Source organism: Triturus cristatus, chromosome 2_2 (assembly GCF_964204655.1).
Source record: "Triturus cristatus chromosome 2_2, aTriCri1.1, whole genome shotgun sequence".
Lineage (NCBI taxonomy): Eukaryota > Metazoa > Chordata > Amphibia > Caudata > Salamandridae > Triturus > Triturus cristatus.
Genome location: NC_140582.1, coordinates 845,701,112 through 845,727,903, shown reverse-complemented (window position 1 = coordinate 845,727,903; position 26,792 = coordinate 845,701,112). Strand labels below are relative to the sequence as shown.

General features: G+C 47.4%; 1 protein-coding gene across 11 annotated transcripts in view; it reads left to right on the top strand.

Moving 5' to 3' along the window:
- LIMCH1 (LIM and calponin homology domains 1) overlaps window positions 1–26,792 on the top strand; it is an 860,130-nt gene that overhangs the window by 691,499 nt on the left and 141,839 nt on the right. For all 11 annotated transcript variants that reach the window (XM_085642190.1, XM_085642189.1, XM_085642188.1 and 8 more), the window contains 2 exons: window positions 854–1,078; window positions 17,542–17,641. In XM_085642190.1, coding sequence (XP_085498316.1) covers window positions 854–1,078; window positions 17,542–17,641 — 325 coding nt within the window. The remainder of the gene's footprint in view (window positions 1–853; window positions 1,079–17,541; window positions 17,642–26,792) is intronic.

Below are 26,792 nucleotides of genomic sequence, written 5' to 3'. Positions count from 1 at the left end.
GACCAAATCTCCACTGTCGTTTTGAGTCCCAGCTAATTCCTTCTGGGCCTGCTCTAAAGCCAGTCTCCATCTCCGGACCAACATCTGCCCTCGCCAGACATATGTTGTGTTATCAAATTACTAAGGCACAGCCAGTAACAATGGAGCTGGATTCCCAGCCTATTCTACGACACCAGTTGTTTGAGTCTAGAGACTCTCTTCGGCTCTGATTTGCACAGGATAGAATGCTTACACCGTTTCCCCAATGGCACTGACGACAAGGAGGCAGACAACTTACTTCCTAAAGTAGTTTATATATTAAAGTCAATATCAAAATTAATCCAGATACATCAATGGTATGCCCTCACTTTTTTCTTCTGCTGACGAACCTGACACATATGGCATGGCGAGTTTACACAATGAAGATTTGAACATTTCTAGTTGAGGGTGTTACTCTAAAAAGGTAAACTGCTGGGCAGTCAATTATTTTTTTCTATTAAAAATCCCCACCTTTAGGAAGTCACTGTAATACGTTCTGCTCTTGGGAGCACAAAAATGCAGTTTACAAGACCTTAGGTATGTGTGCCTTTCCTGGCAACATCATCCTGGTGTGAAAAACTGGTTGTTGAGTTGGGGATCAGCCACAGCTGTGGATCACTGTGCTTTAAACTACTCTTAAATATAAATTGTAAAGTGTCTGCAGCAAGCATATTGGTTTAAAATTGTGGAATCACTGAATAGTTGTCCAAATCATGGTTTATTCAAAAATGAAGAAATCATGTACTTCACTCTTCCAGTGGAGTAAATGGTGAACTTTTCCATTCTATAATATGATAAATATGTGATAAATATATTTTCAATGTGTATCGTGTAGGTAGATGGGAAAGTTAACATGAACGGTGAAGCCTTCAACGGGATAGAGGATGAGCATGAAAGCAGGTGTGCCTCGGCGGTATTTGCACCCTCGGTAAGCAGGTCGCAGAAGTTTGAAGGGGTGGCCAGAGTTGAGAAAACCCAAGAGGAACTGAAGCCCGAGTCCACAACAATTGAGCTGAACCTACGGAGACCAGTATCCCACATTGTTTACAAAGAGGTGACGGTAAGATCAAAATACACCCTGTTTTTGCTCCCACCCCCTCACGGGATAGCTGTGCAGTGTGATGATGATGTGATTTTTTTTTTTTTAGCCTCACAAAATAATAGATGACATGCCGTGGGTAAAGTAATAAGGTAGAAAGAAAATAGTTTAGACTTGAACTTCATTAGGAGCAATCACTGTATTCTTCAGATGTACCCCCTAAACACACACACACACACTCTCTCACTCTCCCCATTCTCACTCCTTCCCCTTCACTGTACATATATGCTTCTATATTGCAGACCCACATCTGTGGTTCCCTCAACATCTCTTCTCAATCGTACCACTAATCTTTACCACATCAAGACCACTGCAACATAACCATATCACATCCTCCTTCTGCATTATGGTTTCACAAACTAATACTTTTAGATTCATTAATCGCCCTAAATGCACTTCCCAATCTAGGTAACTGCGTTAGTTACCAAACCAGTGATATCAATGTTCATATAAATGGAATGAACAATCACACTGCAAGAATGTACTCAATAGTAATACATCATCAGCTCCCTGATTGAAGAAATATTTCAAAATTAGGGAACGACTGGTTGAAATATATGCAAATTAGGGTTTGCTTGCTAAATTTACAAGATATGCTGCGCTAGCTTTATAGTTTTCTCTGCAAGTGAGTTCTAGAGAACGGGCTGTACAGCTCCACCCACCATACTGAATCGCAGGTGCACTTGGTAGGCCTGCACACTGATTCAGACGTTCCCCCAAATTGCATGCTGCAGAGTGCCGTGGAGAGTGTACAAAGCCTGCAGCCCTAGACACACCCTCTAATAAAGGAAGAACATCATGAGCTATACACCTCCCGCTTGGGAGAGTGGAATGGGCTGGGAGCCCTTGTTCACATACTGCTCCCTCATTCTTATGGGCCCTGTCCTGCCCATAGAGCCAGGGTGGAACTAAGGAGGAAAATAGGCCCAAGCACCGAAATAAAAGTGGCCACCACTGGTGAAATCTAAAAATGTGGTCCATGTTTTCAAATTAAGGCTGTTTTTTTTGTTTTGTTTTTTAACTCTTGTTTTTACAAGCAAAATAATAGGTGACGTGCTCACGGCAGCAATGCGGGACACATTGTTATACAAAACACAATAGCAGCACAGTAAAGCAACCCTGGATGAAATGTGTCCTAATAACAGGACCTAGATCTCAGGACCCATTTGTAGACCAATAGTGTCGAGGCAACGGCAGCAAGCATTTGCCACATTGGACCAAGGTATGTCTGGTCAGGGCTCGAGCTGAACGCCCCTGACCTTGGCAACGCTCTATGCTTTATAATGCTACTGGGGACACCCCCTAGCTAGGTAAATCAGGTACTCCAACCCCATGCAGTAATCCATGCCCTTAGCCCATGCCTGTACAGGGGGAGCAGTAGTATCCTTCCAGGCTCTCGCAAGCTCTCTCTTGACAACTATCAATCCCAGCCAAAGTAACGCTCTCTGATACCGATAACCCCTTAGTTCTCAGTGGTATGTAGAAGAATGAGTTTGGGTTACCCCGGAAGGGCCAGCCCAGCATGTCGTCCAATCAGCCCAGAACCTCGTTCCAGAAGTGAGAGCACACGGGGCAGTGCCAAAATGTATGGGATAATTCCCCTTGTGGGTCATCATACCTCAGGCAATTTCCCACAGCTATCAGGCCCATGCGATGTAACCGTGCTCCAATGAGGTAAACATGATGGAGGAACTTCATTTGCATGAGTCTGAATCGAGAGGCCTTTATGGCCTCTAGGTGCCTGCACTGCCTCCCACCAATCATAGTCCTCCAATGGCCAGACCTCCCGCGCCACCCGTATGACAGCCGGTAGCATTCTTGGCATGACCCCTCTGTAAAGGAGGTGAGGAAGCTTCTGACGACCCATCGTCCATCACTAAACTGAGTATGCCAGATCATCGAATCTGCGAAGCCACCACTCTTTGATCCTCAAATTGGGGTAGTTGTGAACTTGTAAAGACACACTGTATGAGTGTTTTGCATGGTATAGAAGACTGCATTGATTTGAGCTTGCTGCAGGCAATATTTGTTTTAATATTAGGGACGTTAACAGTAAAAACCAGCCCAGCGCAATATAACAAAAAGCCAAAAAAGTGTCTCACACTGGCCTGCCAGACACTGCCTGATTGCCCTGTCGGCCAGTCCGACACTGCCTACATCCCTCTCCCACATAGCAAACAAAGCATGGAGTCCTGAGGACATTGCAGCTTCATATTCTTGAGCAGAGCAGCCAAGTCAGAGGTGGCACAAAAGCTTCCAGCCACCCAGCTACTTGTTGCGATCACACATGCCTTAATTTGGGGTCCTGTATTTGTGTTCATCGGGGACATATATCATTCATGGATGCATAACTATACAGTGCATCCTTTTAAACAATCGAGCCTAGCGGGAGTACCTGATTCTGTTTCTAACAGGGCTTTATTTCTGTTATAAAGTATGAAACACGATAAACAAGCCGCAGTACTGGATTATCCATACATCATACAAAGTAACACGTCTCCACTTTCAACAAGTAATGAAGCAAACTAAATAAATCGATTTGCATTTCTCAGACTCATTTAGATTTAGTTAACTCAAAATTAGTTGCTTAGGTTGAGATCTAAAGCTTATCTAGGTAAATTAAGTAAGCACAACTCTCCATTTAACCCTTTGAAAATCCCTGGTAAATGCTTGGAGGCTCTCTGAAAGAAGCAACAACAGCGGTCACTAACGTTTCAATTACGACTGCCCTGGCTCACAACTGTTAAAATCTGATACCCCGGGGGTTCAGACTTTACAGGTGCCATAGTTCTCTCCTGTGTCTTAAGCCTGGCTCATTTAAGTAGAAGTTTAGAAGTGTGGAAAGGACATTGCAAACAGAGTTCTGGCTCATTGGGTGTTTACATTATTTCCATGGACCACCTCCCTGATGGTGTCTGAGGAAACAACAACTATGTGATGTAACTGTAGGAAAGTCAACATATGTATCATAACGTCTGAAGTGCCATATAAGCGTACAAAAATAAACTGATCCAGCCTTCACTAATTGGGATTGGACTTCGCTATCATAGTGATCAGTTGTTTCCTTGGGTAATTCTGTCTTGCTGCTGTACATAGAAAACGTTGACAACTGTCCTTTTTAGGTGGATACGTCCTATTAAAACCTATATCATAGAAAGGAAATTCTGTAAAAAACTCACTAGGTGAGGGTTATGGTTCCTATGTCAAAACTAAAGAATAAAATAAAACTAAGATTCTTACATAATCTTAACACCACAAATGATGCATTTGTTCTTTACCTTGTTTAGAACAGCACAGATAAATCTCAATATTATATCACATACTTGATTCGCAGACAGGACAGAGATAGCAAGCTTGGTACGTGGATGGTAGGCATTTAAGTACAGGATATATGCATGCCAAGAAATTTCAAAGAAGGCTTCTGGGTGCCATACAGATAGGGGAAGGACACATACATGTTTTGAAATCTTATGGATGCCATAAGCTTACTTTGAGGACAATCTGGTGCCAGTATTGTGTGTGGAGGTAGCACGTCGGTCCTAGGTTATGGTGAATGGAAGGTTACCATTGTTTGAGCAGTATGCAAATAAGCACACTCACAAAAAGAGTACATATAGGTTAATAGACTTTACACTTATTCTATTTTTAAGAATCCAAAATTTCAGTGGGTTTCACTCAAATACCTTAAAAGGTATCCAGGTGTAAGCCTTTAGCCACCTAACACCCTTAACATTCGCCATTTCAGTTGCAGGTTTGCAGTCCATTTTGTACTTTCATACAAACGCATTTTTTGTCTCCATATGGTGGGTGCTTTTGTCTGGTGCTTCATACTACTGTTGGCGCTGGTTGACCACAGAGGGCGCTGTCTTGCAAGATCAGTGGGCCTGATTCACAGAACTAACTTAAGACAAAATCCTAAACTTACTACCATTTTGGTATTCACAGAAGGCACTTACTCATTTTGGTATTCACAGAAGACACTTACTCATTTCGGTATTCACAGAAGTTAGGAGTCCTAACTTTAGGACTCCTAAATGCCTTCTGTGAATACCAAAAGTCTTAAAATTAGGATTTTTCTCAGTTTAGTAGCAGTATAGTTAGGACTCCTAACTTTAGGACTCCTAAATGCCTTCTGTGAATACCGAAAGTCTTAAAATTAGGATTTTTCTCAATTTAGTAGTCCTAAATTTAGGACTCCTAACTTTAGGACTCCTAAATGCCTTCTGTGAATACCGAAAGTCTTAAAATTAGGATTTTTCTCAGTTTAGTAGTAGCATAGTTAGAACTCATAACTTTAGGACTCCTAAATGCCTTCTGTGAATACCGAAAGTCTTAAAATTAGGATTTTTCTCAATTTAGTAGTCCTAAATTTAGACTTAGGACTACTAAATTGAGAAAAATCCTAATTTTAAGACTTTCGGTATTCACAGAAGGCATTTAGGAGTCCTAAAGTTAGGAGTCCTAACTATACTACTACTAAACTGAGAAAAATCCTAATTTTAAGACTTTCGGTATTCACAGAAGGCATTTAGGAGTCCTAAAGTTAGGACTCCTAACTTCTGTGAATACCGAAATGAGTAAGTGCCTTCTGTGAATACCAAAATGAGTAAGTGCCTTCTGTGAATACCAAAATGGTAGTAAGTTTAGGATTTTGTCTTAAGTTAGTTCTGTGAATCGGGCCCCTAGTGTCCTAAAGCAATGACCGCTTCCCTGTCCTTAGACAAAAAACAATTTACCTCTGACATGACATCTTCCCCTTTCTTTAAGAGGATGACACATCTCCTCCCACCTGATGAGAAAACCTTTAGTTCTCTTTTTAGGTGCTTGGTCTGCCACCTCACTGTTAGTCATTTCAGCTGCTTGTGCTGCTGAGGATGGTCAACTGATGTGGCCTGTAGCTGGTGGATGGTTGTGCTGTTCTCAGAATGGTAGAGATTTTCAGCGTCTTCTAATGTCTTTCCGGTTATTGTCTGCTGCAGTATTTTCTTGACCTTGGTTGTTTTTGTTATAGTGATGTTTTTGTGTACCTAATGTGATTGCTGATTGCGTTGATTCTCTGGACTGGGGAAACAGCCATTACATCGCATGCATGACAACGCATGCGATTACAACACGGTGGTTACAACAACCGCGTTGTTACATTGCATTATCATTACAACGCAAGTCGTTACAATGATTTGCTGTAGGGGGTGTTCTAAGCTAAGGAATAGTATAATTTACTATTCCAACACCTTCCCTACTGTTGCACACACTGGAGTTGGATTAGTAAATTATACTATTCCAACATCCTTCCCCCCCCTACAGCAAGTAGTTGTAACGACTTGCGTTGTAAAGGTACTGCGATGTAACAACGCGGTAGTTGTAACAACCGCGTTGTAATCGCATGCGTTGTTATGCATGCGATGTAATGGCTGTTTCCCCATTACGATGTAGTGGTATATATTCTCTGGACTGTGATAACCTACTCAGTGTCTGATTTAGCAGACCATTACGAAGTGTTCCATGAGTCTTTAGGAGGTTTTCTGGTTGGTGCACCTTTACTCCACTCATTACCTTCTCTATTCTGTGGGGTACTTGGCAGTGGAAAATTGCACCTGGCTCACGTTCTTTCTCTTCACGGTCTAATGACTGTTGTCGATGTGTGTTCTTGCTTTATCTCTTCGGCTTGCATGCATTACTCCCACGTGTCATTGATCGATGCTTCTCAGTTCTTTCTGCTCAGTTTTCTTTCTCGGGTGAATTTGTGTATTGATGGCCGGATGTGATCTTCAGTGGATTTCTTCTTCCTCTCTCTTCCTAGGTCGACTATTATCCATGTCACTTGCTGCTTGACAGGTCCTCAGTGGTCTGTTAGGCTAGATTATTCATGTGTGTATAGCCTCTTGGTGTTTGGTGATTGTACTGGCCTGGTCTCTAGATACCAAGACTCTGCCTTGGTTTACTCCCCCATGCGTGTACCTTCTTTCTTGTCCTCATCTCTTGAATTGAGGTGTGATGCTTTCTTTGTCCTACTAGCTGGCATTGGCCCTCTGGAGGATTTCTTTTAATGAGTCATTTTTTCAGGAACGTGTTGTGTAGTTGATGAATGGTGTATCCAGATGTGGAGGTGTTGAAAGGGCAGTGTTGCAACATGTTTTCTTCCTGTGCTAAGGATATACCCACTCTTGGTACGCCGTGCTGAATATGTGGCATTCCTGGCCCACATTCATGTTGGGGCTACAGTGTGTATATCAACATAAGCGCAAAACGTTCCCTTTTCCCAAGTTCGAAGAGAAGACCCTAAGACTAGTGAATCAGATATAATAAATCAGTGATCTAAATGTATAAGGACAACAGTACATTTCCAAGTTGCTTAAGTACAAAATCATGTGTGAAGAGAAACAAATGTTAATATATAAAATCAAACAATATTAAAAAGGAATGCTTATAAAAATGAGTTTATTAAAAAGTTTTAACAATGATACCACAAAATTTACTGTAAGTGATTAGCTAGAACACACTGTTTTTACTTTATTAAAAAATGTTGGTCAATTTACGAATATTACAAAAAAGAAAAACAGTCGACGCGGCGTTTCGGGGATAATGTTTTTACATTTGTTTCTCTTCACACATGATTTTGTACTTTAGCAACTTGGAAATGTATTGTTGTCCTTATACATTTAGATCACGGATTTATTTGATCTGATTCACTAGTCTTAGGGTCTTCTCTTCGAACTTGGGAAAAGGGAATGTTTTGCTGTTATGTTGATATATACCCATCCCTTTTCCGAGGATCAGGGTACCTCCCTTATATTGTGACAGTTTGGGGCTACAGTGTGCACAGTGCTGCTTTGAGTTTGTTGTAAGTCTTAATCTTTTTTGTAGACAATGTTCTCATTAAAGACCGGGCGCCATGACCTACTAACTAAATCAGAGGCTGCGGCTTCTATTTGGCCCGCGACTCACCAGCTGATTCTTGAAATTCATCCAACTAATCCATGTAGTTTTTCCACCTTGTCCCCAGGCTTCTTTGTGGTTCTTTTAACTGGGGGTGGCCCCTGTAAGTAAAATATGAATTTCGTGACTCTCTCCCTTCAGATATGATCGTGTTTGCTTTTGGGTTACTTAGTGGTATCACTTTGTGTAATATTTCTATGCATGGCAGTTTATTTGATGCCTTTTGCTTATGTTATGTTGTTCCACTGTTCAGAACCACCCACTTCTGCCTACAGTTCTGACCGTCCCGCCTGATGGCCAGGGTGTCTTGTGATGTTTTATTTGACCTCTTTTGACTTTATTGCTTCCCATAGTTTGTCTTGAATTTGTGCTCCAGTTTCCTTATCTACTCCTTTTCTCTTTGTGCGTGGAGTAATTAGGTGTGCTCCTGCATCCTACTGTATCTGCATATTGGTTGTGTTTTATAGTTTCTCTACACTGTGGTGAGCTTAGTAATAGGCACCATCCTCGCTCAGCTCCTTTATCCTCTGTGAAGAATAAATGGCAGAGCCAGCCTGCGGGGGCTCAGCTTCGTGTCTCTCAGGTTGCAGCACTTTGCAGTGACTGGTGTTGAGCTCCCTGGGCTACTTTTTTGTTTGGTTGGGTGTGCTTACTTGTGCACATTCTATTTTGTTGAGCCCCTCGCCACTGACCCTTTGTTCAACTTTGGGTCCCACCAGTGTTCCTGTCCTCGATTTGTTGTTTACTTTGCTTGTTTGTTCATTCATTTCTTTCGGAGTCTTTCTTTTCCTCGTCCTAGTTCGTGCTTATTTCTTTGCTTATCGTCATGCATCTGTTTCTCATTTGTAAAGTCCTTTTTAAAAAAAAAACAGATTGTATTTGTCAAATAGCACATATAACGCAGAGCTCTGTAACCCAGAAACTTCTGCACACGAATTGTACATCATTCCGACAGTTTTTACGAGCAAAATAAGACAAATGTAGAGCAATACAATGAATTATCAACAAAAAACTATAATCCCACGAACCCACCCCCCATAGCACTAGCACCTACTACGGAACAGCACCACGAAAGTAAAAGCATCGTCCATACAAGCATATTTTGTCATCGCCCAAGAGGCAATGTCTTATGTCAACTAAGTTGAAAGTGAAGCCGGGTCAAGGGACCTGGCCATTGAGACGGGCTCTAGCTCGAAGTCACGATAGTCTGCCCAGTGCTTCCAAATTTTAAAGTGTTTAAGCAGGCACCCCCTGGCCAGAAAGATGGGAATCTCCAAGCCCATACAGAAATCTAGGCCATTCTTCCACGCGAACACTGAGGGTGCCCTCTGTGCCTTCCAGACCCTAGCGATATCCCTCTAAGCCAAGGTAAACCCTAATAGCATAAGATGGCGTTTGTATATATTGCCGCCAATCCTGTCCATGACATGCAGAAGTACCAACTTCGGCGGGCAGGTAAGGTCCCAACCTAGCACTTCGGAGAGCCAGGCCATAACTCCTCTCCAGAATCGCGCTAATGCAGAGCAATGCCAAATTGTATGCAGCAAGGTACCTTCCTCATGTTCACATCTGAGACAAACCGGGGAAGCCACTAGCCCCGCCCTCCACAGCCTGACTCTGGTAAAATACACCCGATGGAGGTATTTGAACTCGATAAGGCGCAGGCTCACGGCTATGGCTATGGCTTCCCCCCGCGGGGATGCCAGGGCCTCCGTCCAGTCCTCCTCCTTCAGTGGGCCCACATCACCCTCCCAGGCCTCCGTAAGGCGCAGCAACGTGGGGGATCTATGTGTAACCAGGGACTGATAGATTTTGGAAATCTTGTAGTCTTGGAGGTCTCCCATAAACACCTTTGCCTCTATCGGGCTGAACTTAGCCGCGGACTCCAAGCCCACTAAGCTCGGGGAGATGGCGTGTCTGAACTGTAGATATCTGTAAAATTCGGTTTTTGGCATATAGAAGTCCTTCTGTAATCTTGAAAGGATTTCAGGATCGGCCCCCACATTACATCGCCCAAAGTAGAGATGCCGATACTGTCCCAGCCACGAGATCCAGGCCGTACAGCTATTTGTGGCTATCGCCCATTGTGCCAGAGAGGGGTCTCCCGGGTCAACCTATTCCACCAACCTATCCTCCACAGTGCCTGCCGCCAGATTTGGAATATAATTTTCGTGACAGACGGCAAGGAGTTACATAGCGGTGCAGAGTAGAGTATAGTGTGTAGCGTGTGATCCCCCATGCACCGCCGCTCAACAGCGTATGCCGGGTCAGTCCTACCCCCATACCACCATTCATTGAGTGCCAGCAGATGTGAGGCTATGTAGTAGGACAAAATATCAGAGGTCGCCAGCCCCCCACAGTATGTGGACTGGAAACAAGTCCGTAGGGCCACTCTCGCCACTCCGCCGCCCCACAGAATCTTTCCCAGAGCCACATTATCCTGTCGGAACCATCTGGGAGAAATCGGATATGAATAGCTTTGTAGGTGAGAAAGTAGGCTCGGGAGCGAAACCATGTTAAAGATGGCTGACCGGCCATAGATAGACAGGGGGAAATGAGACCAAGTTTTAAGATCTACCCTCACGCGATCCCATACCGGGGCCAAATTCCTATCCCAAGATGTGGCAGGCGAGTCCGACAAAAACACTCCCAGATATTTCAGCCCCCCAGAAACTACCTGAACAGAGGAGGCCCAGGAACCGAGACCCGAGACACCACCCCCCCCCCCCCCAAGGACCCAGAGGGTAGACTTTCCAGGGTTCATATACAGGCCAGAAGTCTCCCCAAAAATGTGCTTGATGCGAAGCAACTGCGGTCCCGACCTATCTAATTCATTGAGAAAAAAATAGCACGTCGGCGGCGTACAGGGCAATACGATCTGACAGTCCAGGTACCCATTGAAGAGCGGTCACTTGAGCATCAATCCGCACCCAGGATGCCAAGGGTTCCATAGCTAACGCGAACAGATAGGGAGACAGTGGACAGATAGGGAGACAGTGGACAACCCTGTCTGGTGCCTTGACCAATAGAAAGCGAGGAGGAGATGGAATCTGCCACGCGCACAGATGCGGTGAGGTCCGTATAAAGCAAAGTCAGGTAGGACAGGAACCGAGGTCCGATGTTCAGCCTGCGGAGGAGCGCGAATAAGTACACCCAGCTAAGTGAATCAAATGCCCTCTCCATATCCGCTAGCAACAACGCTGCTCATTCTCCCAACCCCTGGACGGTCGCCACGGCAACATGTGCACGACGAATATTATGGCGGGTCGCCCGCTGGGGCATAAACCCGGCCTGATCGGGATGGACCAATGAAGTAATATGGGACCGGAGGCGGTTAGCCAGAACCTTAGCCAGAATCTTGGCCTCCACATTCAGGAGGGAGATAGGGCGGTATGATGCGTGCTGATCGGGAGGTCTACCAGGCTTGTGGAACACCACCACTTCCGCATGTCTCCAATCACGAGGCAGACGACCCCGCTCCCTGGCCTCCTCCACCACCCTGCGATAATGGGGCCCTAATTGTAGAAAATATCGTTTAAAAAATTCACATGAAAAGCCATTCGGTCCCGGGGCCTTCCCAGGGTGCATGTCCCCCAGTGCAGCACCGAGTTCTTCTTCCGTGAGAGGGAGATCCAGTTCCACGCTCGCCAGGAAGCAGCCTATCACATCTGCATGTAGACATTATTTGTGGGCATAGAGGTCTGCATAATACGTAGCAAAGCTCTCGGCAATAACGGAGGAGTCCGTGAGGGGAGCCCCATCGGGGCCCACAACGCCAGGGAGGGCCTGGGGGTATAGTGTCCCCTGACACAATCTATGCAATAGCTTACTGGCCTTATCCCCCCACTGGTATATCCTGCTGCGGGTCGCCAGCCACGCCTGGCGGGCTTCATCTAGGAGGAGGTATGAATAGTCTTGCTTCCACCATCCCTACTGCGAGTTGCTAGTTCAAGAAGTTTAGCCTCTACATGTACGAGGGACTCCCTATGCGTTCTGCGGGCAGCCGCACAGAAGGAATTGTCCACGCCACGGATTGTGGGCTTCATCGCCTCCCAAAGAGATTCAGCCCCATCTACCAAGCCTACGTTAAGTGTCAGGTATTGATCAAAAGCGCTTTCCATATGTTCTCTACAATCCTCCGTCTGGAGGTTCCAGGTCGGAAAGGTGCCACCAAAAAGGCTGGTGTGCCCGCCCCACCCGCAAGGTAAGGGCTACCGGCGAGCGGTCCAAGAGCCCACGTGGGAGGATATCAGCCGCAACTACCCTGCTATCTGCCAACCTGGGACAAATATATAATCAAGGCGGGAGTAGGAGTCATGTACTGCCGATAGGTATGTGTATCCCTGTGTTGTCCCGTGTAGACGACGCCAAGGGGCCACCCAATCTAAACCCCCCAACCAGGGAGTGCAGTTTGGTAGACTGTCGGACATCTGTAGAACCCCCAGGCCGCCAGCGGTCTCTGGCCAGGTCCATCACGTCATTCCAATGCCCCCCACAGCTGCCAGACCATCCGGCATATCCGCCCATAGGATCATAATTCTCTCATGCCCCAGGAGAAAGGCGGGGAGGCATAAACACACCCCAGTACCATAGTTTCATCACCCACCGTTCCTTGTAAGAACAAATACCTGCCCTGAGTATCTCTCCATGTCTTGACGTGTGTAAGGAACCCGGCGATGGATCAATATCGCAACTCCCCGAGACCCCCTCACAAACCCGGAGTGAAATACATGAATGTAGCCAAAACGCTGAAAGCATAGTGCCCTGGTCCCCATAAGGTGTGTTTCTTGCAGCATGAGAATGTCAGTATGAACTCGTTTTGCCTGTTTAAGTAGAGCTCCGCGTTTGATCTTGTCTAATGCCCCCCTGACGTTCAAACGAATTATCCGAAGGGTCCCAAGGGGATCTCGTTGGTTACTGACAACGTTGCCATGGGAGGGCTCAATGCAAAGCATTGGCATAAAGAACAACGTGTGATATGTGCAAGGTGACTCTGAAGCAGTGCAGGACAGTGCGATCAAAGAACAAAACCCCCCAAAACAACCCAACAATTCTCTAACCCCCCCCCCCCCCCCCCCCACCCCCATACCTCAAAAAAAGTGAAGTGCCTGTCGCGGCGGGCGCGGCCGGCACACCCCAACAGGAGGTCCCCCCCCGCCCACCAGTGGATCCCCAACTTACAGCCCATCGTCTGCTGGCACTCTTCCTGTCAGCTAATGTCCAACAGCGATACCGGCCCTCATCTGTGCTTCTCCGGTCGAAGCAAGCGTATCAGAAACCCATGAGACAAAGAGCACCACCAGCAGTCAGTCCGCCGATATGTGCTGTCGCTTGACTGACTCAGCCCGGGAGGAGGCGTCACACGACTGGGATCGACGTCTGGACCTGGTGCGTCTGCTCCCCTTCACCTTCTGTTTGGGCTGCTTCCGTGCCACCATACTTGATGAAGAGTCCGATTCCCTCTGGGGCGGTGTGAGGGAGAAGCTGCACCGTGTCATCCGTCCACTGAAAGACCTCCTCTGGCGAATCAAAGAAATGGGTACGGGACCGGTACACCACCCGCAACCTGGCTGGATACAATAAGGCATATGGTAGTTTGAGATCCCGGAGACGGGCTTAGGCCGCCATGAAGGACTGCCTCCGTTGCTGAACCAGTTTTGTGTAGTCAGGAAATATCAGAATGCGGGCATTGTCAAATAGCAGCGGTTCTTTGGCCCTAGCCTGTTCCAGGATAATGTCCCGTTCATGATAATTGAGCAGTTTTGCAATAACAGCCCTCGGGCGGGTGCCAGGTGGGGGCTTTTGCATCAGAGCTCTATGATCCCGTTCCACTACGAAACATTTGGATAATGACTCCGGGGAGAGCCAACTCTCCAACCACTGAGTAAGGAACCGCTCTATTTCGCCATCCTCGCACCCCTCCGGGAACCCGACAAAGCGAAGATTATTGCGCAGCGTCCTCCACCCGGGAAGCCAGTCCACGTTGGATCGTCTCAAGCTAAGCCACTCGCTTCTGCAGAGTGTCGACCACGTCCTCCACTCCAGAGATTCTCGTCTCGTTCTCTGTGATACGGCGCAATTGCATTGCGCAAGTCCTGACGCAGCAACATGGCATTGGAACTGACTGCGCCAATCTTAGCGTTTAGGGCATCCCTTGACTGGGTGATGATAACCGCCACCCTCCCCCCCCCCCCCCCCCCCCCCCCCACCGACGCCACTGCAGAGGCCTCGGGGCCCGTGAATTTGTCTATTGTGCTCTGCTTGGATGATTCCCCACCTGCTTTATCTCTCGTCATGACGGACTGAGAACCTCCCCGCACCCCAGAGAATGTTGCGCCTGCCTTCCGTACAGCGCAGTCAGAATATAGTATAGGAAGGCAGGGAAGACCGCAAACGCCCTCCAGCCCGGGATCGAAACTATGGCCGCCAACCCCTCGGTCCAGCTGTGTTCTCAGATGGCACCCCCGCGGTCTGATATATCCGCCAATCGGTAAGGCACCTCTCTTGGGGGGGGAGGAAGCGGCGGGAAGAGGGAGGATGTACCTGAAATGTCCAAGGAATAAGGCCAGCTGAGAGGCTCCAACCTCCGATATCCCTCACAGGCGTTCAGACGGCTCGATGGGCTGCCAATGCAAGTCCTCCACGCTGCCGGGGGGAGGAGTGCGCGATGGGATCCTGGGGAGCCGCTATCACCGCCACATCCTGGGACTCAGATAGTCCCCATCGGCCCCTCTGCCCAGCCGTGTACGCTCACGAGTCCCCTCCCCGCGGCCCGATATGGCTGCCGACCATTAGGGTTCACCACGTTGCGGAGGAACGAATGGAGAGGCGACCGACCCCCGATGGCAGTGGAACAGGTCTGAAAGCTCCGTCTACGCCGGAGACGGCCACCGGAAGCACCTCACTGCGAGCACAGCTTGCGGGCCCTCCGTCCTGCCTGGGCCAAGCCCGATCCGACTCTCTGGACTCCGCACCAGGCTGCCAGGCCCCACCGAGCACAGGGCCGCGCCGTTCCCGGGGCATAGTTTGGGTAGAAAATGGGACCGGAGAAGCAGGATAATTCAGGATATTAATTTAGGCTGGACAGAGCTCACCTAGCACACGTCCGCCATGATGGCTTGCTAGGCCACGCCCCCTGTAAAGTCCTTTTAAATTGAAAATTGGGTGTGTATAATCTTTTGCAGCTCTATTCATGGTTAACTGAGCCAAATCTACTCCGATGGCTATTGTTTTTGAGGCTTGCTCATCCTTTTTCTCTTTTTTTGGTTCTGTGCACTTGGTGCTCATCAGTGCTTGCTTCAAATGTGGTTGCCCTCTTTATTCCAATAGACCTGCCTGATCTATCTATGGACGTCGTGCTATTGCAAGACTTCATGTCCTCGAGAGCTCACACTGTTCCATACTTTCAAGCCAGCTCTTTGAAGACCGCTGTTCAGGGCAAGGACATGAATTTGAGTTCTTTCTTTACATTTTTGCCTCTCCCTTCCAGTGTGCGCATGTTTACAGTGATCGTGCTGGGGTAGACATCACGGGGTGACCCTCCCTTTGCTTCTTTCGTGACTGCGGTACCTCTCAACGTAGCAGTGAAGCATTTCTTTAATTTCTCCCTAACCTGCTTTTGTGTTCATGCAGGTTTTTTTAAATCAGTTTTTTGCCCGTGCACCCTTGTCTGCACTGCCTCGAGCCACAAGGAGAGGAGGAGACGTGATACTACATGCCTGGTTCTGTAATGAATGCACCAGGCTCCCACCAGTCATTGCAGCTGAGCCTATGTTATGGGGTCCCCTCCACCCCCTCAGGATTGCAACAAGTAAAGGGAGAATGGAGTGTTAGCAGTTGGGTCCTTATTTGCGTCAATTATTGGTGGCCTACTGGTTACAGCTCATCTTAAATTGTAGCACCAAATCTGGAGATCTGGCGTCACCGCTGCTCACATAGGCCCAGTCCAATGCCAGGCACTGGTCGTAATGATCACAGGCATGTGAACGTTTGTTTCTCTTTCTCTGCCTGTTGACATGTCCTTGCTTTCACGAGGACAGAAGACACAGAGATGGGTATGTGTACTACAGCTACTCTTGATTACCAATACCCCCTCACCCATATTGTTGCAGGGATTCTGCTCAGGAACAGAACTATGCTTGGGGACCATGGAACATCAGCATATAGTGACTGAATCGCCATACCACCTCAGTATCCATAAGCCTGGGTCTGACTAGCTATAGTGCCTCACTTGCCCTCCTAACCATACCAGAGGAAGTTTGGAATATTTATTTAAACTATTGTTTTCTAAAATTGGAAAACAACTACGTGCCAAAAATACTATTATCATTTAATAACCCATATATCCTGAAAAGCCCTGTCATGTTATAAGACAGAGTAGCCTAAACCCCCTCCCTTCTCCTGAAGCTAGATGATTATATATCAAATATCACTGAGATTAGTGGCGGACTCCGTAACTTAGCATACACAGATGGACATTCTACAACTCAACTGATGTAGTAATCTGGTCTCCGAACCCTCCCTCAGGTCGTTTACTTAAACTTTTGTGCTCAGTTATATGACATGGCATGTGTGCTCACAAACAGCAGCTGCGTTCTCGTGTTGTGTCTAGGTGCTAGTGCCTGACCAAAGAGAATAACAAGGGGCATTATTGTTTGACCTGGTCTGTGGTGTTCAGACTAAATCCCAGGAAAAGAACAGAACACAGAAAAATATGCAGGTTCAGTGTGAAAGTACAGTGTGACACAAAAACAAGCGTCATGTAAGTGAATTGGAATAAATCATAGCTTGTTTTTTATTGACAAGTGATACATGGTGGGTTTAGTAAATCAGGCCTATTGTGCCGATATTGCTTGTGAAGAGTACACTAATAGATGTAATGTGTTCCGTGATATTTCACAGGGAGCAAGTGTGAGAGATCCTCTGTGATATCTTGAATGATGTCATTTGTTATGTATGTAATGCAAAGTATGATGTCATTAGCAATGCTTTAGAGGCAGACTGTGAGTGAATATTAACTTCCTCATTTCATTACTTTTTAGCTATTCGTAGACAGACCTTTGCTTGACCCAACAGAATTTCTTATTTATTATTGATCTTGACTTTATTTAGCTACCAGTGTACATTAGAGGGCTCAATAGTTTCATTAGTAACGTGAAGCATGTATTTAGTTGTACACATCAATTCCACGTTTGATTTGCTCAAGTCCTCGGGGCCTTTTCTTTCTCACGTCCTTGGCCTTTAGTTTGCTCAGGTCCTCAGGACTTGGAGTGGGGCAAGTAGCTGAAGTGCTCAAGTCCTGAGGGCTTGGAGTGGGACAAGTCCTTGAAGGGCTCAGCTCCCTTAGAGTTTGGAAAGGGGCATCAGCTCCTGCTAGGTGCTACTGAAATACCTTTACTTGCTCCTTCCCATATGTAGCAGCAGAAGTAGTAGCGTATTGGGTTGATGGGTCAGCCATGTGAGATTGTTCTTTGTTTTCTCTGTGACAGGCATCACCGACGGAAGAAAGACTCTATGCCAACCAAAAAGAAGACCAGAACTCTGATGGCTACACAGAGACAATTAATTCAGGATATGTTCCACTCAAAGGTTGGTGCTCAAAAAGCCACATTTCCAGTACCCATGCACTGCCTCCAAAGGATAAAGGTGTCTTACTGTGCCAAATACTGCAGACTTACTTTTTTGGGCTCATTAACACACATTATGATACGCCTCAAGACATAGAACAGGAAAATAAGTGTGTTTTTGTGAGCAAGTGTGTGAGTGCACTCACGCTTGGTTGTGGTGGAGGGCATGTGCTGATTGAGTGATGCAGGGAGGTAATAGAAATGGGAAATAGCTGAAGGGCACAAGCATTTTAAGAACGAAACTGACCATGGAACACCAGTAGCTAAAATAAACCCACAAAAAACATGCAATTAATTATATTAAAAAGAGGAAGGGGAGAAAATAACGAAAATCAATGAATCCCTCACCCAAACAATATCTAAAAAATGTGATACTTTTAATGTTTGTTTCTGTATTTTACCTTCTACCAGCAGGAGTCCTTCTGATCCTGAATCTTTCTTTTTTTTTTTTTTCACTTCATTTTATTTTTTTTAAACATCAAAGCGGAGATATAATGTGACTCTCTTTCTGACAGGTAAATGCAATGAGAGAGGCCCCACAGACCAAAGGGAGAGGGCTCCGTGAAAGACTGTCAAGTCAAAAATAAATCCCTTTGGAGCCACTGCTCATTCACCAGCTCTACATTCTGACCCTCCTCACAGCAAGCACTCGTAACCACAATCCTGAATAAGTCATATACTACAAAGTTAACTGAATATTTATGTCACAAACTTTTTAATAGAAATAATCCATATATCAAATATCATTACAGACTTTACAAAGTTTAAAATCCATTCAATAACAAGCATTGGCATAGCCAATAGGTCTCGCCTTTGGGACCTTATAAGTGTTTAGCCATGCAACAGTTGCATAACTAAATACTTATAAGGTCCCAAAAGCGAGACCTATTGGCTATGCAAAGCGGCCGCGAAAGTGAAAGTAATCGCGGTAAAGCGCGCGCGCCCGCGCACATGCACTGTAGCTCTAGGCTGGCCTGGTAGCACTTTTTGGAGCCCTCTCAATAAGTCTAGGGCTGACCAGAGCATGCGCTGGGTCAGACGAGACCTAAAAAGGACTGGACACAAATTTTCTTTAAAAATGCATAACAATGCCCACAATCTATAATTTAGAAGAGAGAACACATACAAGACATTTACATCAGTCATTGATTTGAGTTAGTCTCTTTCTGACATAGTCTCGCTTTTGAGGTATGCACAGGGCGTTCAAACGATCAGAAAGTAAAATTCTCATCTTATTAAGTTAAGTTAAAAAATTTGTATAGCGCACTACTCACCCGGAGGGTCTCAAGGCGCTGGAGGGGGGGAGGGGTTCGTTATTTATCAAATAGCCAAGTTTTGAGTTGTTTTCTGAAGGAGAGGTGGTTTTGTGTCAGGCGGAGGTGGGTGGGGAGTGAGTTCCAGGTTTTGGCTGTTAAGTAGGAGAAAGATCTTCCTCCCATGGTTGTTTTTCGGATGCGTGGAATTGCGGCGAGGGCTTGATTGGACGATCGTAGTTGGCGGGTGGGGGTCTCTTGTTGACGGGGAGCCAATGAAGGTCTTTCAGGTGACTGGATATGTGATTGTGGCGGGGTAAGTCGAGGATGAGTCTTGCGGAGGCGTTCTGAATGCGTTTGGAGTTTTCTCTGTAGTTTGGCTGTGGTTCCGGCGTAGAGGGTGTTTCCGTAGTCCAGTCGGCTTGTGACCAGTGCATGGGTGACCGTCTTCCTTGTTTCGGTGGGGATCTATCGAAAGATCTTTCGGAGCATGCGTAGGATGTTAAAGCATGATGATGAGACGGCGTTGACTTGTCTGGTCATCGAGAGGGAGGAGTCTAGGATGAATCCCAGGTTGCGAGCATGGTTCGTTGGTTTAGGTGCGCTGCCTAGGGCCGGTGGCCACCATGAGTCGTCCCAAGCGGAGGGTGAACGTCCTAGGATGAGGACTTCCGTCTTGTCTGAGTTCAGTTTTAAACGGCTGTTCTTCATCCATTCGGCTACGTCATCCCTTCGTGTAGGTTGTTTTTGGCGTGGTTTGGGTCTTTGGTGAAGGAGAAGATTAGTTGGGTGTCGTCAGCATAGGAGATGATGTTGAGGTTGTGCTGGCGTGCGATGGATGCAAGGGGACTCATGTAGACGTTGAAGAGGGTAGGGCTGAGCGATGAACCTTGTGGTACGCCGCAGATGACTTCGGTGGCCTCTGATCTGAAAGGGGGGAGGCGGACTCTCTGGGTTCTTCCGGTTAGGAATTATATGATCCAATCCAATGCTTTTCCTTGTATCCCGACGTTGCTCAGGCGTTGTATCAAGGTGCTGTGACAGACTGTGTCGAACGCCGCGGAGAGGTCCAGGAGGATAAGGGCAGCTGTTTCCCCGTTGTCGAGTAGTGTTCGGATGTCGTCTGATGCTGCGATGAGGGCAGTCTCGGTGCTGTGTTTGGCTCGGAAGCCGGACTGTGAGGGGTCGAGAGAGTTGTTGGACTCGAGGAAGGCAGCGAGCTGAGTGTTGACGGCCTTCTCTATGACTTTGGCAGGGAAAGGGAGGAGCGAGATGGGGCGGTAGTTCTTGAGTTCAGTGGGGTCTGCTGTAGGTTTCTTCAGGAGGGCACTGAGTTCGGCATGTTTCCAGCTTTCCGGGAAGGTAGCGTTGTCGAGGGAGCAGTTAATGATATCCCGGAGTTGGGGTGCGATGATTGAGTCGGCCTTGTTGAAGATATGGTGAGGGCATGGGTCGGTTGGGGATCCGGAGTGAATGGAGTTCATCAAGCGGGTGGTGTCCTCGGTGTTGATCGGGTTCCAGGCGCAAAGGGTGGTGGTGGGGCGTTTCAGTTCGGTAGTGAGGGGAGTGGGCTGGTCGCCGAAGCTGTTATGTATGTCAGCGATCTTGCTGTGGAAGAACGAGGCTAGAGAGTTGCAGAGGTCTTGGGAGGGTGTGATGTCGTTGGTGTCGGCGCTGGGATTGGTAAGTTCTTTGACAATGCTGAAGAGTTCCTTGCTGTTGTGGGCGTTGTTGTCGAGTCGATCCTTGAATGCTGATTTCTTGGTGGATCGGATCAGGGCGGTCATGTTGTCGGTGGTTGGGTTTTTTCGCCAGGCTTTCTCGAGGGTGCGGCAGTTCTTTTTGGAGTTCTTGAGGTCGTCGTTGAACCAGGAGGCTTTTTTGTTATTTGGCTTGTTGTGTTGCTTTTTCAAGGGTGCTAATTCGTCAGCGCAGTGGGTGATCCATAGTGCGAGATCGGTGGCTGCTTGATTTGGGTCCGATGATTTGGCGGGGAGGTTTTGGCTTAGCGATGTGGTGAGCTGGTCGGTGGTAAGTTTGTTCCAGTTTCTGCGGGGGACTTGTTGTGGGTGGTGGTGGGCGGTGGTCTTACTGAAGCTGAAGTGAACACAGTTGTGGTCTGTCCAGTGGAGTTCTGTGACGTGATTGAAGGAGACGTGCTTGCTGGAGGAGAAGATTGGGTCAAGTGTGTGACCGGCGTAGTGGGTGGGGTGTTTACCAGTTGTTTGAGTCCGAGATTGGCGAGGTTGTCCAGAAGGGTGGTGGTGTTGTTGTTGTTCTCCAGGTGGAAGTTGAGGTCCCCTAGTAGAATGTAGTCTTCAGAGGGGAGGGCGTGTGGGCTGATGAAGTCAGTGATGTCTTCGCTGAATTGTGTGCGGTGTCCTGGTGGTCTGTAGATGAGGGTGCCTCTAAGTGTGGTTTTGGGGTCGGTGTGTATCTGGAAGTGGAGGTGTTCGGCGGCTGTGAGGGTGTCGTTTGAGCTGGTTGAGATGCGGATGGTGTTCTTGTGGACGATGGCGATGCCTCCTCCTGTCTGGTTGGTGCGGTCTTTTCGGATGATTTTGTAGCCGTCCGGGATGGCTATGGCGATGTCGGGCGCAGATGAGGCGTTCATCCAGGTTTCTGTAAGGAAGGAGACGTCCGGCGTGGTGTTGTCTAGTAGGTTCCATAGTTCAATGGCGTGTTTGTGGACCGAGCGGGTATTGAGCAGGATGCACTTTAGGTGGTTGTTGTTGGAGCTCTGTTTGGCGTGTGTGGATGTAGTGTGGGTCTTGATGCAGTCGTACTTGCAGGATTGGCAGGTGAAAGGTCATGAGTGCGTCCTGGGGCGGCTTGGTAACAGTCGGGGAGACGGCCGGTGTTGCGTGCGGAGAGGGTTGCTGCGTCGTAAGTTAGGCGGGTGGAGTGTGTTACGCGGGGGCCAGGGGGTCTGGCGCTGGGCGCGGTCCAGGCGCGGACGGGCGTAGACGGGCTTACCTTTGGCACGCATAGGGCGCGTCCGCTGCGCGTCGGTGCATCTGTCATAAATGGATAGTCGAGGGGGCGGAGCGAGGGACGCTCAGCTGGGAGGCGGGAGCGGGGTGGAGAGACTGGCACAACAACAAAATGGCAGCACAAACAAAAGCGAAACAGGACGAGATTGGGGCACAATCGGAATAACGCTGTGATATGGGCAGTGGTAAATCAGGCACAAATAATGTTACAGGCAATGCGAGCAGTGCACAATTAATAATTAACCAATGAGCAGTGAGCAGTATAGCGCTACGATACCAAGCAGCAATGAGCAGTATAGCGCTACGATACCAAGCAGCAATGAGCAGAGAGCAGTATAGCGCTACGATACCAAGCAGCAGAGAGCAGTGAGCAGTATAGCGCTACGATGTCAGGATGGTCAGGGAGCGTGAGGAGCGACTGCTTCTGAGGAAGTCAGGACGGTCACAGCGCTTGACCAAACGGGCCGATTCTTATCTATCAGTGGGAGGGACGCTCAGCTGGGAGGCGGGAGCGGGGTGGAGAGACTGGCACAACAACAAAATGGCAGCACAAACAAAAGCGAAACAGGACGAGATTGGGGCACAATCGGAATAACGCTGTGATATGGGCAGTGGTAAATCAGGCAAATCAGGCACAAATAATGTTACAGGCAATGCGAGCAGTTCACAATTAATAATTAAACAATGAGCAGTGAGCAGTATAGCGCTACGATACCAAGCAGCAATGAGCAGTATAGCGCTACGATACCAAGCAGCAATGAGCAGAGAGCAGTATAGCGCTACAATACCAAGCAGCAAAGAGCAGTGAGCAGTATAGCGCTACGATGTCAGGGAGCGTGAGGAGCGACCGCTTCTGAGGAAGTCAGGACGGTCATTGTGTGTTTACCAAACCTCTGGCAACCCATGAAATCTCAGCGCCTTTGAATGCACATCGAGTGTGTGCTAAACTATATCACGGGTTGTCTCGAAGGAATCCCGGGATTCGCAAGCAAGATAGCATTTTCAAATCAATATTAACTGTATTAAGCCCCCCTCCTTGCCCCCAATTTAAGATCAATAAATATACGTAGAACTGAAGTTTTAGATTTAGAGGTATGTCTCGGGGTACCACTAATAGCTTAGGAAGGATGCAGATGCCTTTTTCCCAATCTCCAAACTCCTCACAGCTGTTTGCTTATAAGACCATTTATGATCAAGCCAGTCCTCTATGCTTACACAATGGGTATCCCTTTCTAATGTAGAACAACAACCAGAAGGTTGGGTACTGGGGAGAAACCTTATACTGCTAACTTTAAGCTAAAGGACAGTACCCTGAACTCCTAGTGATGTCCCTGGACAGCTAATTGAATAGATCTCTGATCCATATGGAAAGGAGCAAGATGAAACTACGGGCCTTATTTAGAGTTTTATGTATAAGATACTCTGTCAAAAGCATGGATTATATCCCATGGGCCATATTACAAATGCATTATAGTCAATGGCACTAGTAATATGGCTAGCAAAACATCTGCCTCATTTGTGACGGACGACGCTGTCTGCCAAGCTCTGAATAGGACCTAAGTACGCTATAGGTTGAGAGATGTTAGGAACTCCCCTGCAGTAATCATGACAAAGTCCTTCTAGAGTTCATCTTGGTGACTCACCAATTCACTCCTTTATCGCTCTATAGTCCACAAGCCATTGATCATTGATAAGATGGAGTAAAATCTGTTCCACATTGACCTCCTGAGGCGGAAAGCCGGGAGCGCTCGCTGATTTTTAATGATATATTGATACTTGTATTGTTTTTACCTTCTTGTGTGGTGTTCCCTCTCCCTTCACTCGCCGCGGAGCCAGAAGTGGGTTGCGACGCCATCGCTTGGGATTCCCTGGGCTCAGGACACGCCCATTGCGCCAGGCCACGCCCCCTCTCTGCCCTATTTCATCATGTGCATGGCCCGGCCGCGCAGCGGACGCGCGCAGCGGGCGCGCCACCGGCGCCGCCGGCGCGCCTAAGGCAAGCCCGTCTGCGCCCGTCCGCGTCCGGCCAGGGACAGGGGCCACCCCCCCTGATCCCTCTCATATGACGCAACATGACTCGGCCGCCCTTTTTACAGTGAAACCCCCCACGAATGACAGTTGCCTTCACAGACATCACCCCCTCAAGCTTCCCACTTACTGCCAGCATTGTCATGTTAATTTAAAATCGGGTCAAATTAGGCAGCCTCAGCAAAATTTCACCCTATTGCTTTTAAATTGCAGGTCTATGTCAAAACATAAAGTAGAAATCTCGCTCCTTCTAGACGAACTCTCTCCAGATGCTCTCTTCCTAACCGAGACCTGGTTAACCCCAGACTGTGACCCAGACGTAATTCAAACCCTGCCATCGGGCTACCAAATCGAACGCAGGGACCGTACATGCGGGAAGGAGGAGGCCTCGCCATTATCCACAAGTCTATTTTTCAATGCTACTGCACTTCTGATTCTATCGCGGAGTGTGAAAGCTTGTCTTTTTGTCTTAAGTTCACTCCTAACAACAGTTTAACAGGGGCTCTTATATATCGACCGCCAGGCCCACCGAATCACTTTTCCTCCTCTTTACCCTCGTTCGCTGCAAACATAGCCATGTCCTCTTCGAATTTTTCGCTGCTGGGTGACTTCAATATCCATTTTGATGTCAGCACCGACCGCATTGCCAACGAGCTTATCTCCAGTCTAGCCGCGATTCAATTACGACAACTGATAAAATCACCTACTCAAGACAAAGGTCACTTGCTTGACCCAGTCTTTACCAACTGCTCCACCCTAACAGTTGGGTCCGTCACTCCTCTACCATGGACGGATCACCACTTAATCCACCTGAACTGGTCTACATGTAAAGCTCCGCTGCCCCCCCCCCCCCCCCTCCTATTACACGGAAGATGAGGAATTGGTCGAAACTCTCGCCAGAGTTATGGCTTAGCCTTCTCTCTAATTCCAAACCTACCCTTTCCGACAACCCTGAACAAAATAGCATAAGTTTTAACAAATGGCTAGAGGACTCTATTGATTCCATCCTCCCCGTAAGAAAGACAAAGCTAAAAAGAGCCCGAGAAACCGCTCCTTGGTACTCGGACAAACTCAGGGAACTGAAAGGACAGTGTAGAAAAATGGAGAGAAAGTGGCGCCTGGGATACGCTCTCATTGATAAAGAGAGATACAGAGAAAATATTAGAGTTTATAAAACAGAAATAATCTCTGCCCAATCTATCCATTACAATGAGAAAATCATGACAGCCAGATCTAAACCTAAAGAAATTTATCAGGTAGTCAAAACTCTTTCCAAAATTCCCTTACCTACAATCACAACTCATGCTTCTACCTCCAGCTGCAATGAATTAGCTGAGTTTTTCTTTCAAAAAATAAATACAATATACTCTTCATTCATAACCCCTAGCTCAGAAGCTGTTACATCACATCCTACAAACGCCACCGAACACTCTAAGCTAGCCTACCTGAATGAATTTCCATTATTAGATCTGGAATCGCTTACATCTCTCGCTCTTCAGGTAAAATCCGGTTCTCCCCTTGATCCTGCACCCCCTAAAATGATGAATATGGCCAATCCAATCATTTTTCCTACCCTCTTGGATTTACTCAACAGCTCCATTTCATCAGGGATGGTACCTCCCGCCTGGAAACACGCAATGGTGAAAGCATTGTTAAAAAAAAACGAATCTCAATCCATTAGACCCTAATAATTACCGCCCAATCTCCTTGCTACCGTGGGCAGGTAAAATTTTGGAGAAGTTCGTCAACCGCCATGTCACCAACTATCTCGAGGAGAACCTTCTACTGGACGCCACCCAAACTGGGTTTCGCCCTAGACACGGCACAGAAACAGCGCTGTTAGCCGTTACGGAAGAAGCTAGGAGGATCATGGATCGAGGAGGGACAGTGGCAGTGGTCCTCCTCGATCTAAGCGCAGCTTTTGACACAGTTTGTCATAAAACCTTGCTATCCCGACTCTCCGATCTTGGCATTTTAGGAAACGCTCTTGACTGGCTGAGTTCATTTCTCAGCAATAGAACTTTTCAGGTCTTTGATGGCGATTCTTACTCCACAAGCAGACCCCTAAACTGCGGCGTGCCCCAGGGCTCCTCACTGAGTCCCACGCTGTTTAATGTGTACATGAGGCCACTGGCGGGGGTCGTCCAAAAATATGGTATTAAGATCATATCATATGCGGACGACACTCAGCTGGTGGTCTCCCTGACACAGAAAGGCAGCGTGCTTTCTCAATCCAATCTGGCAGCATGTATGGAGGAGGTTAAAAGCTGGATGACAAACTCATCCTTAAAACTCAACGGCGATAAGACCGAGATAATGATTCTCGGCCCCTCTCCTCCTTCTACCCATGACCTGCTATGGCCCGTAAGTCTAGGACCAATGCCAACTCCGAAGGAAGACATAAAAAGCCTAGGAGTATGGCTAGATAACAAACTTACACTAAATACTCAGGCAACGAAAACAGCTGCAACCTGCTTCGGGATTATTAGAATGTTGAAACAAATCTTGCCAATATTACCTTTTGAAGCCAAGCAGGTGGTTATCCAGGGCCTTGTACAATCTAGATTGGATTTTAACAATGCTCTATATTTAGGAGCACCAGAGTATGTGCTGGAAAAACTGCAAAGAACACAGAACTGTGCTGCCCGCACCCTTCTTCAGATCCCTCGCAGACAATCAATCAAGGCAGGGATCAGATCCCTCCACTGGCTCCCAGTCAGAGAGAGAATAAAGTTCAAAGCCCTTTGCATATCGCACCAAGCCTTTCATAGAGCGAGCCCGGAGATCAACCATTCTCTTCTCTCCCCTTACTGTCCCGGTAAAGCTCTTCGCTCCACCA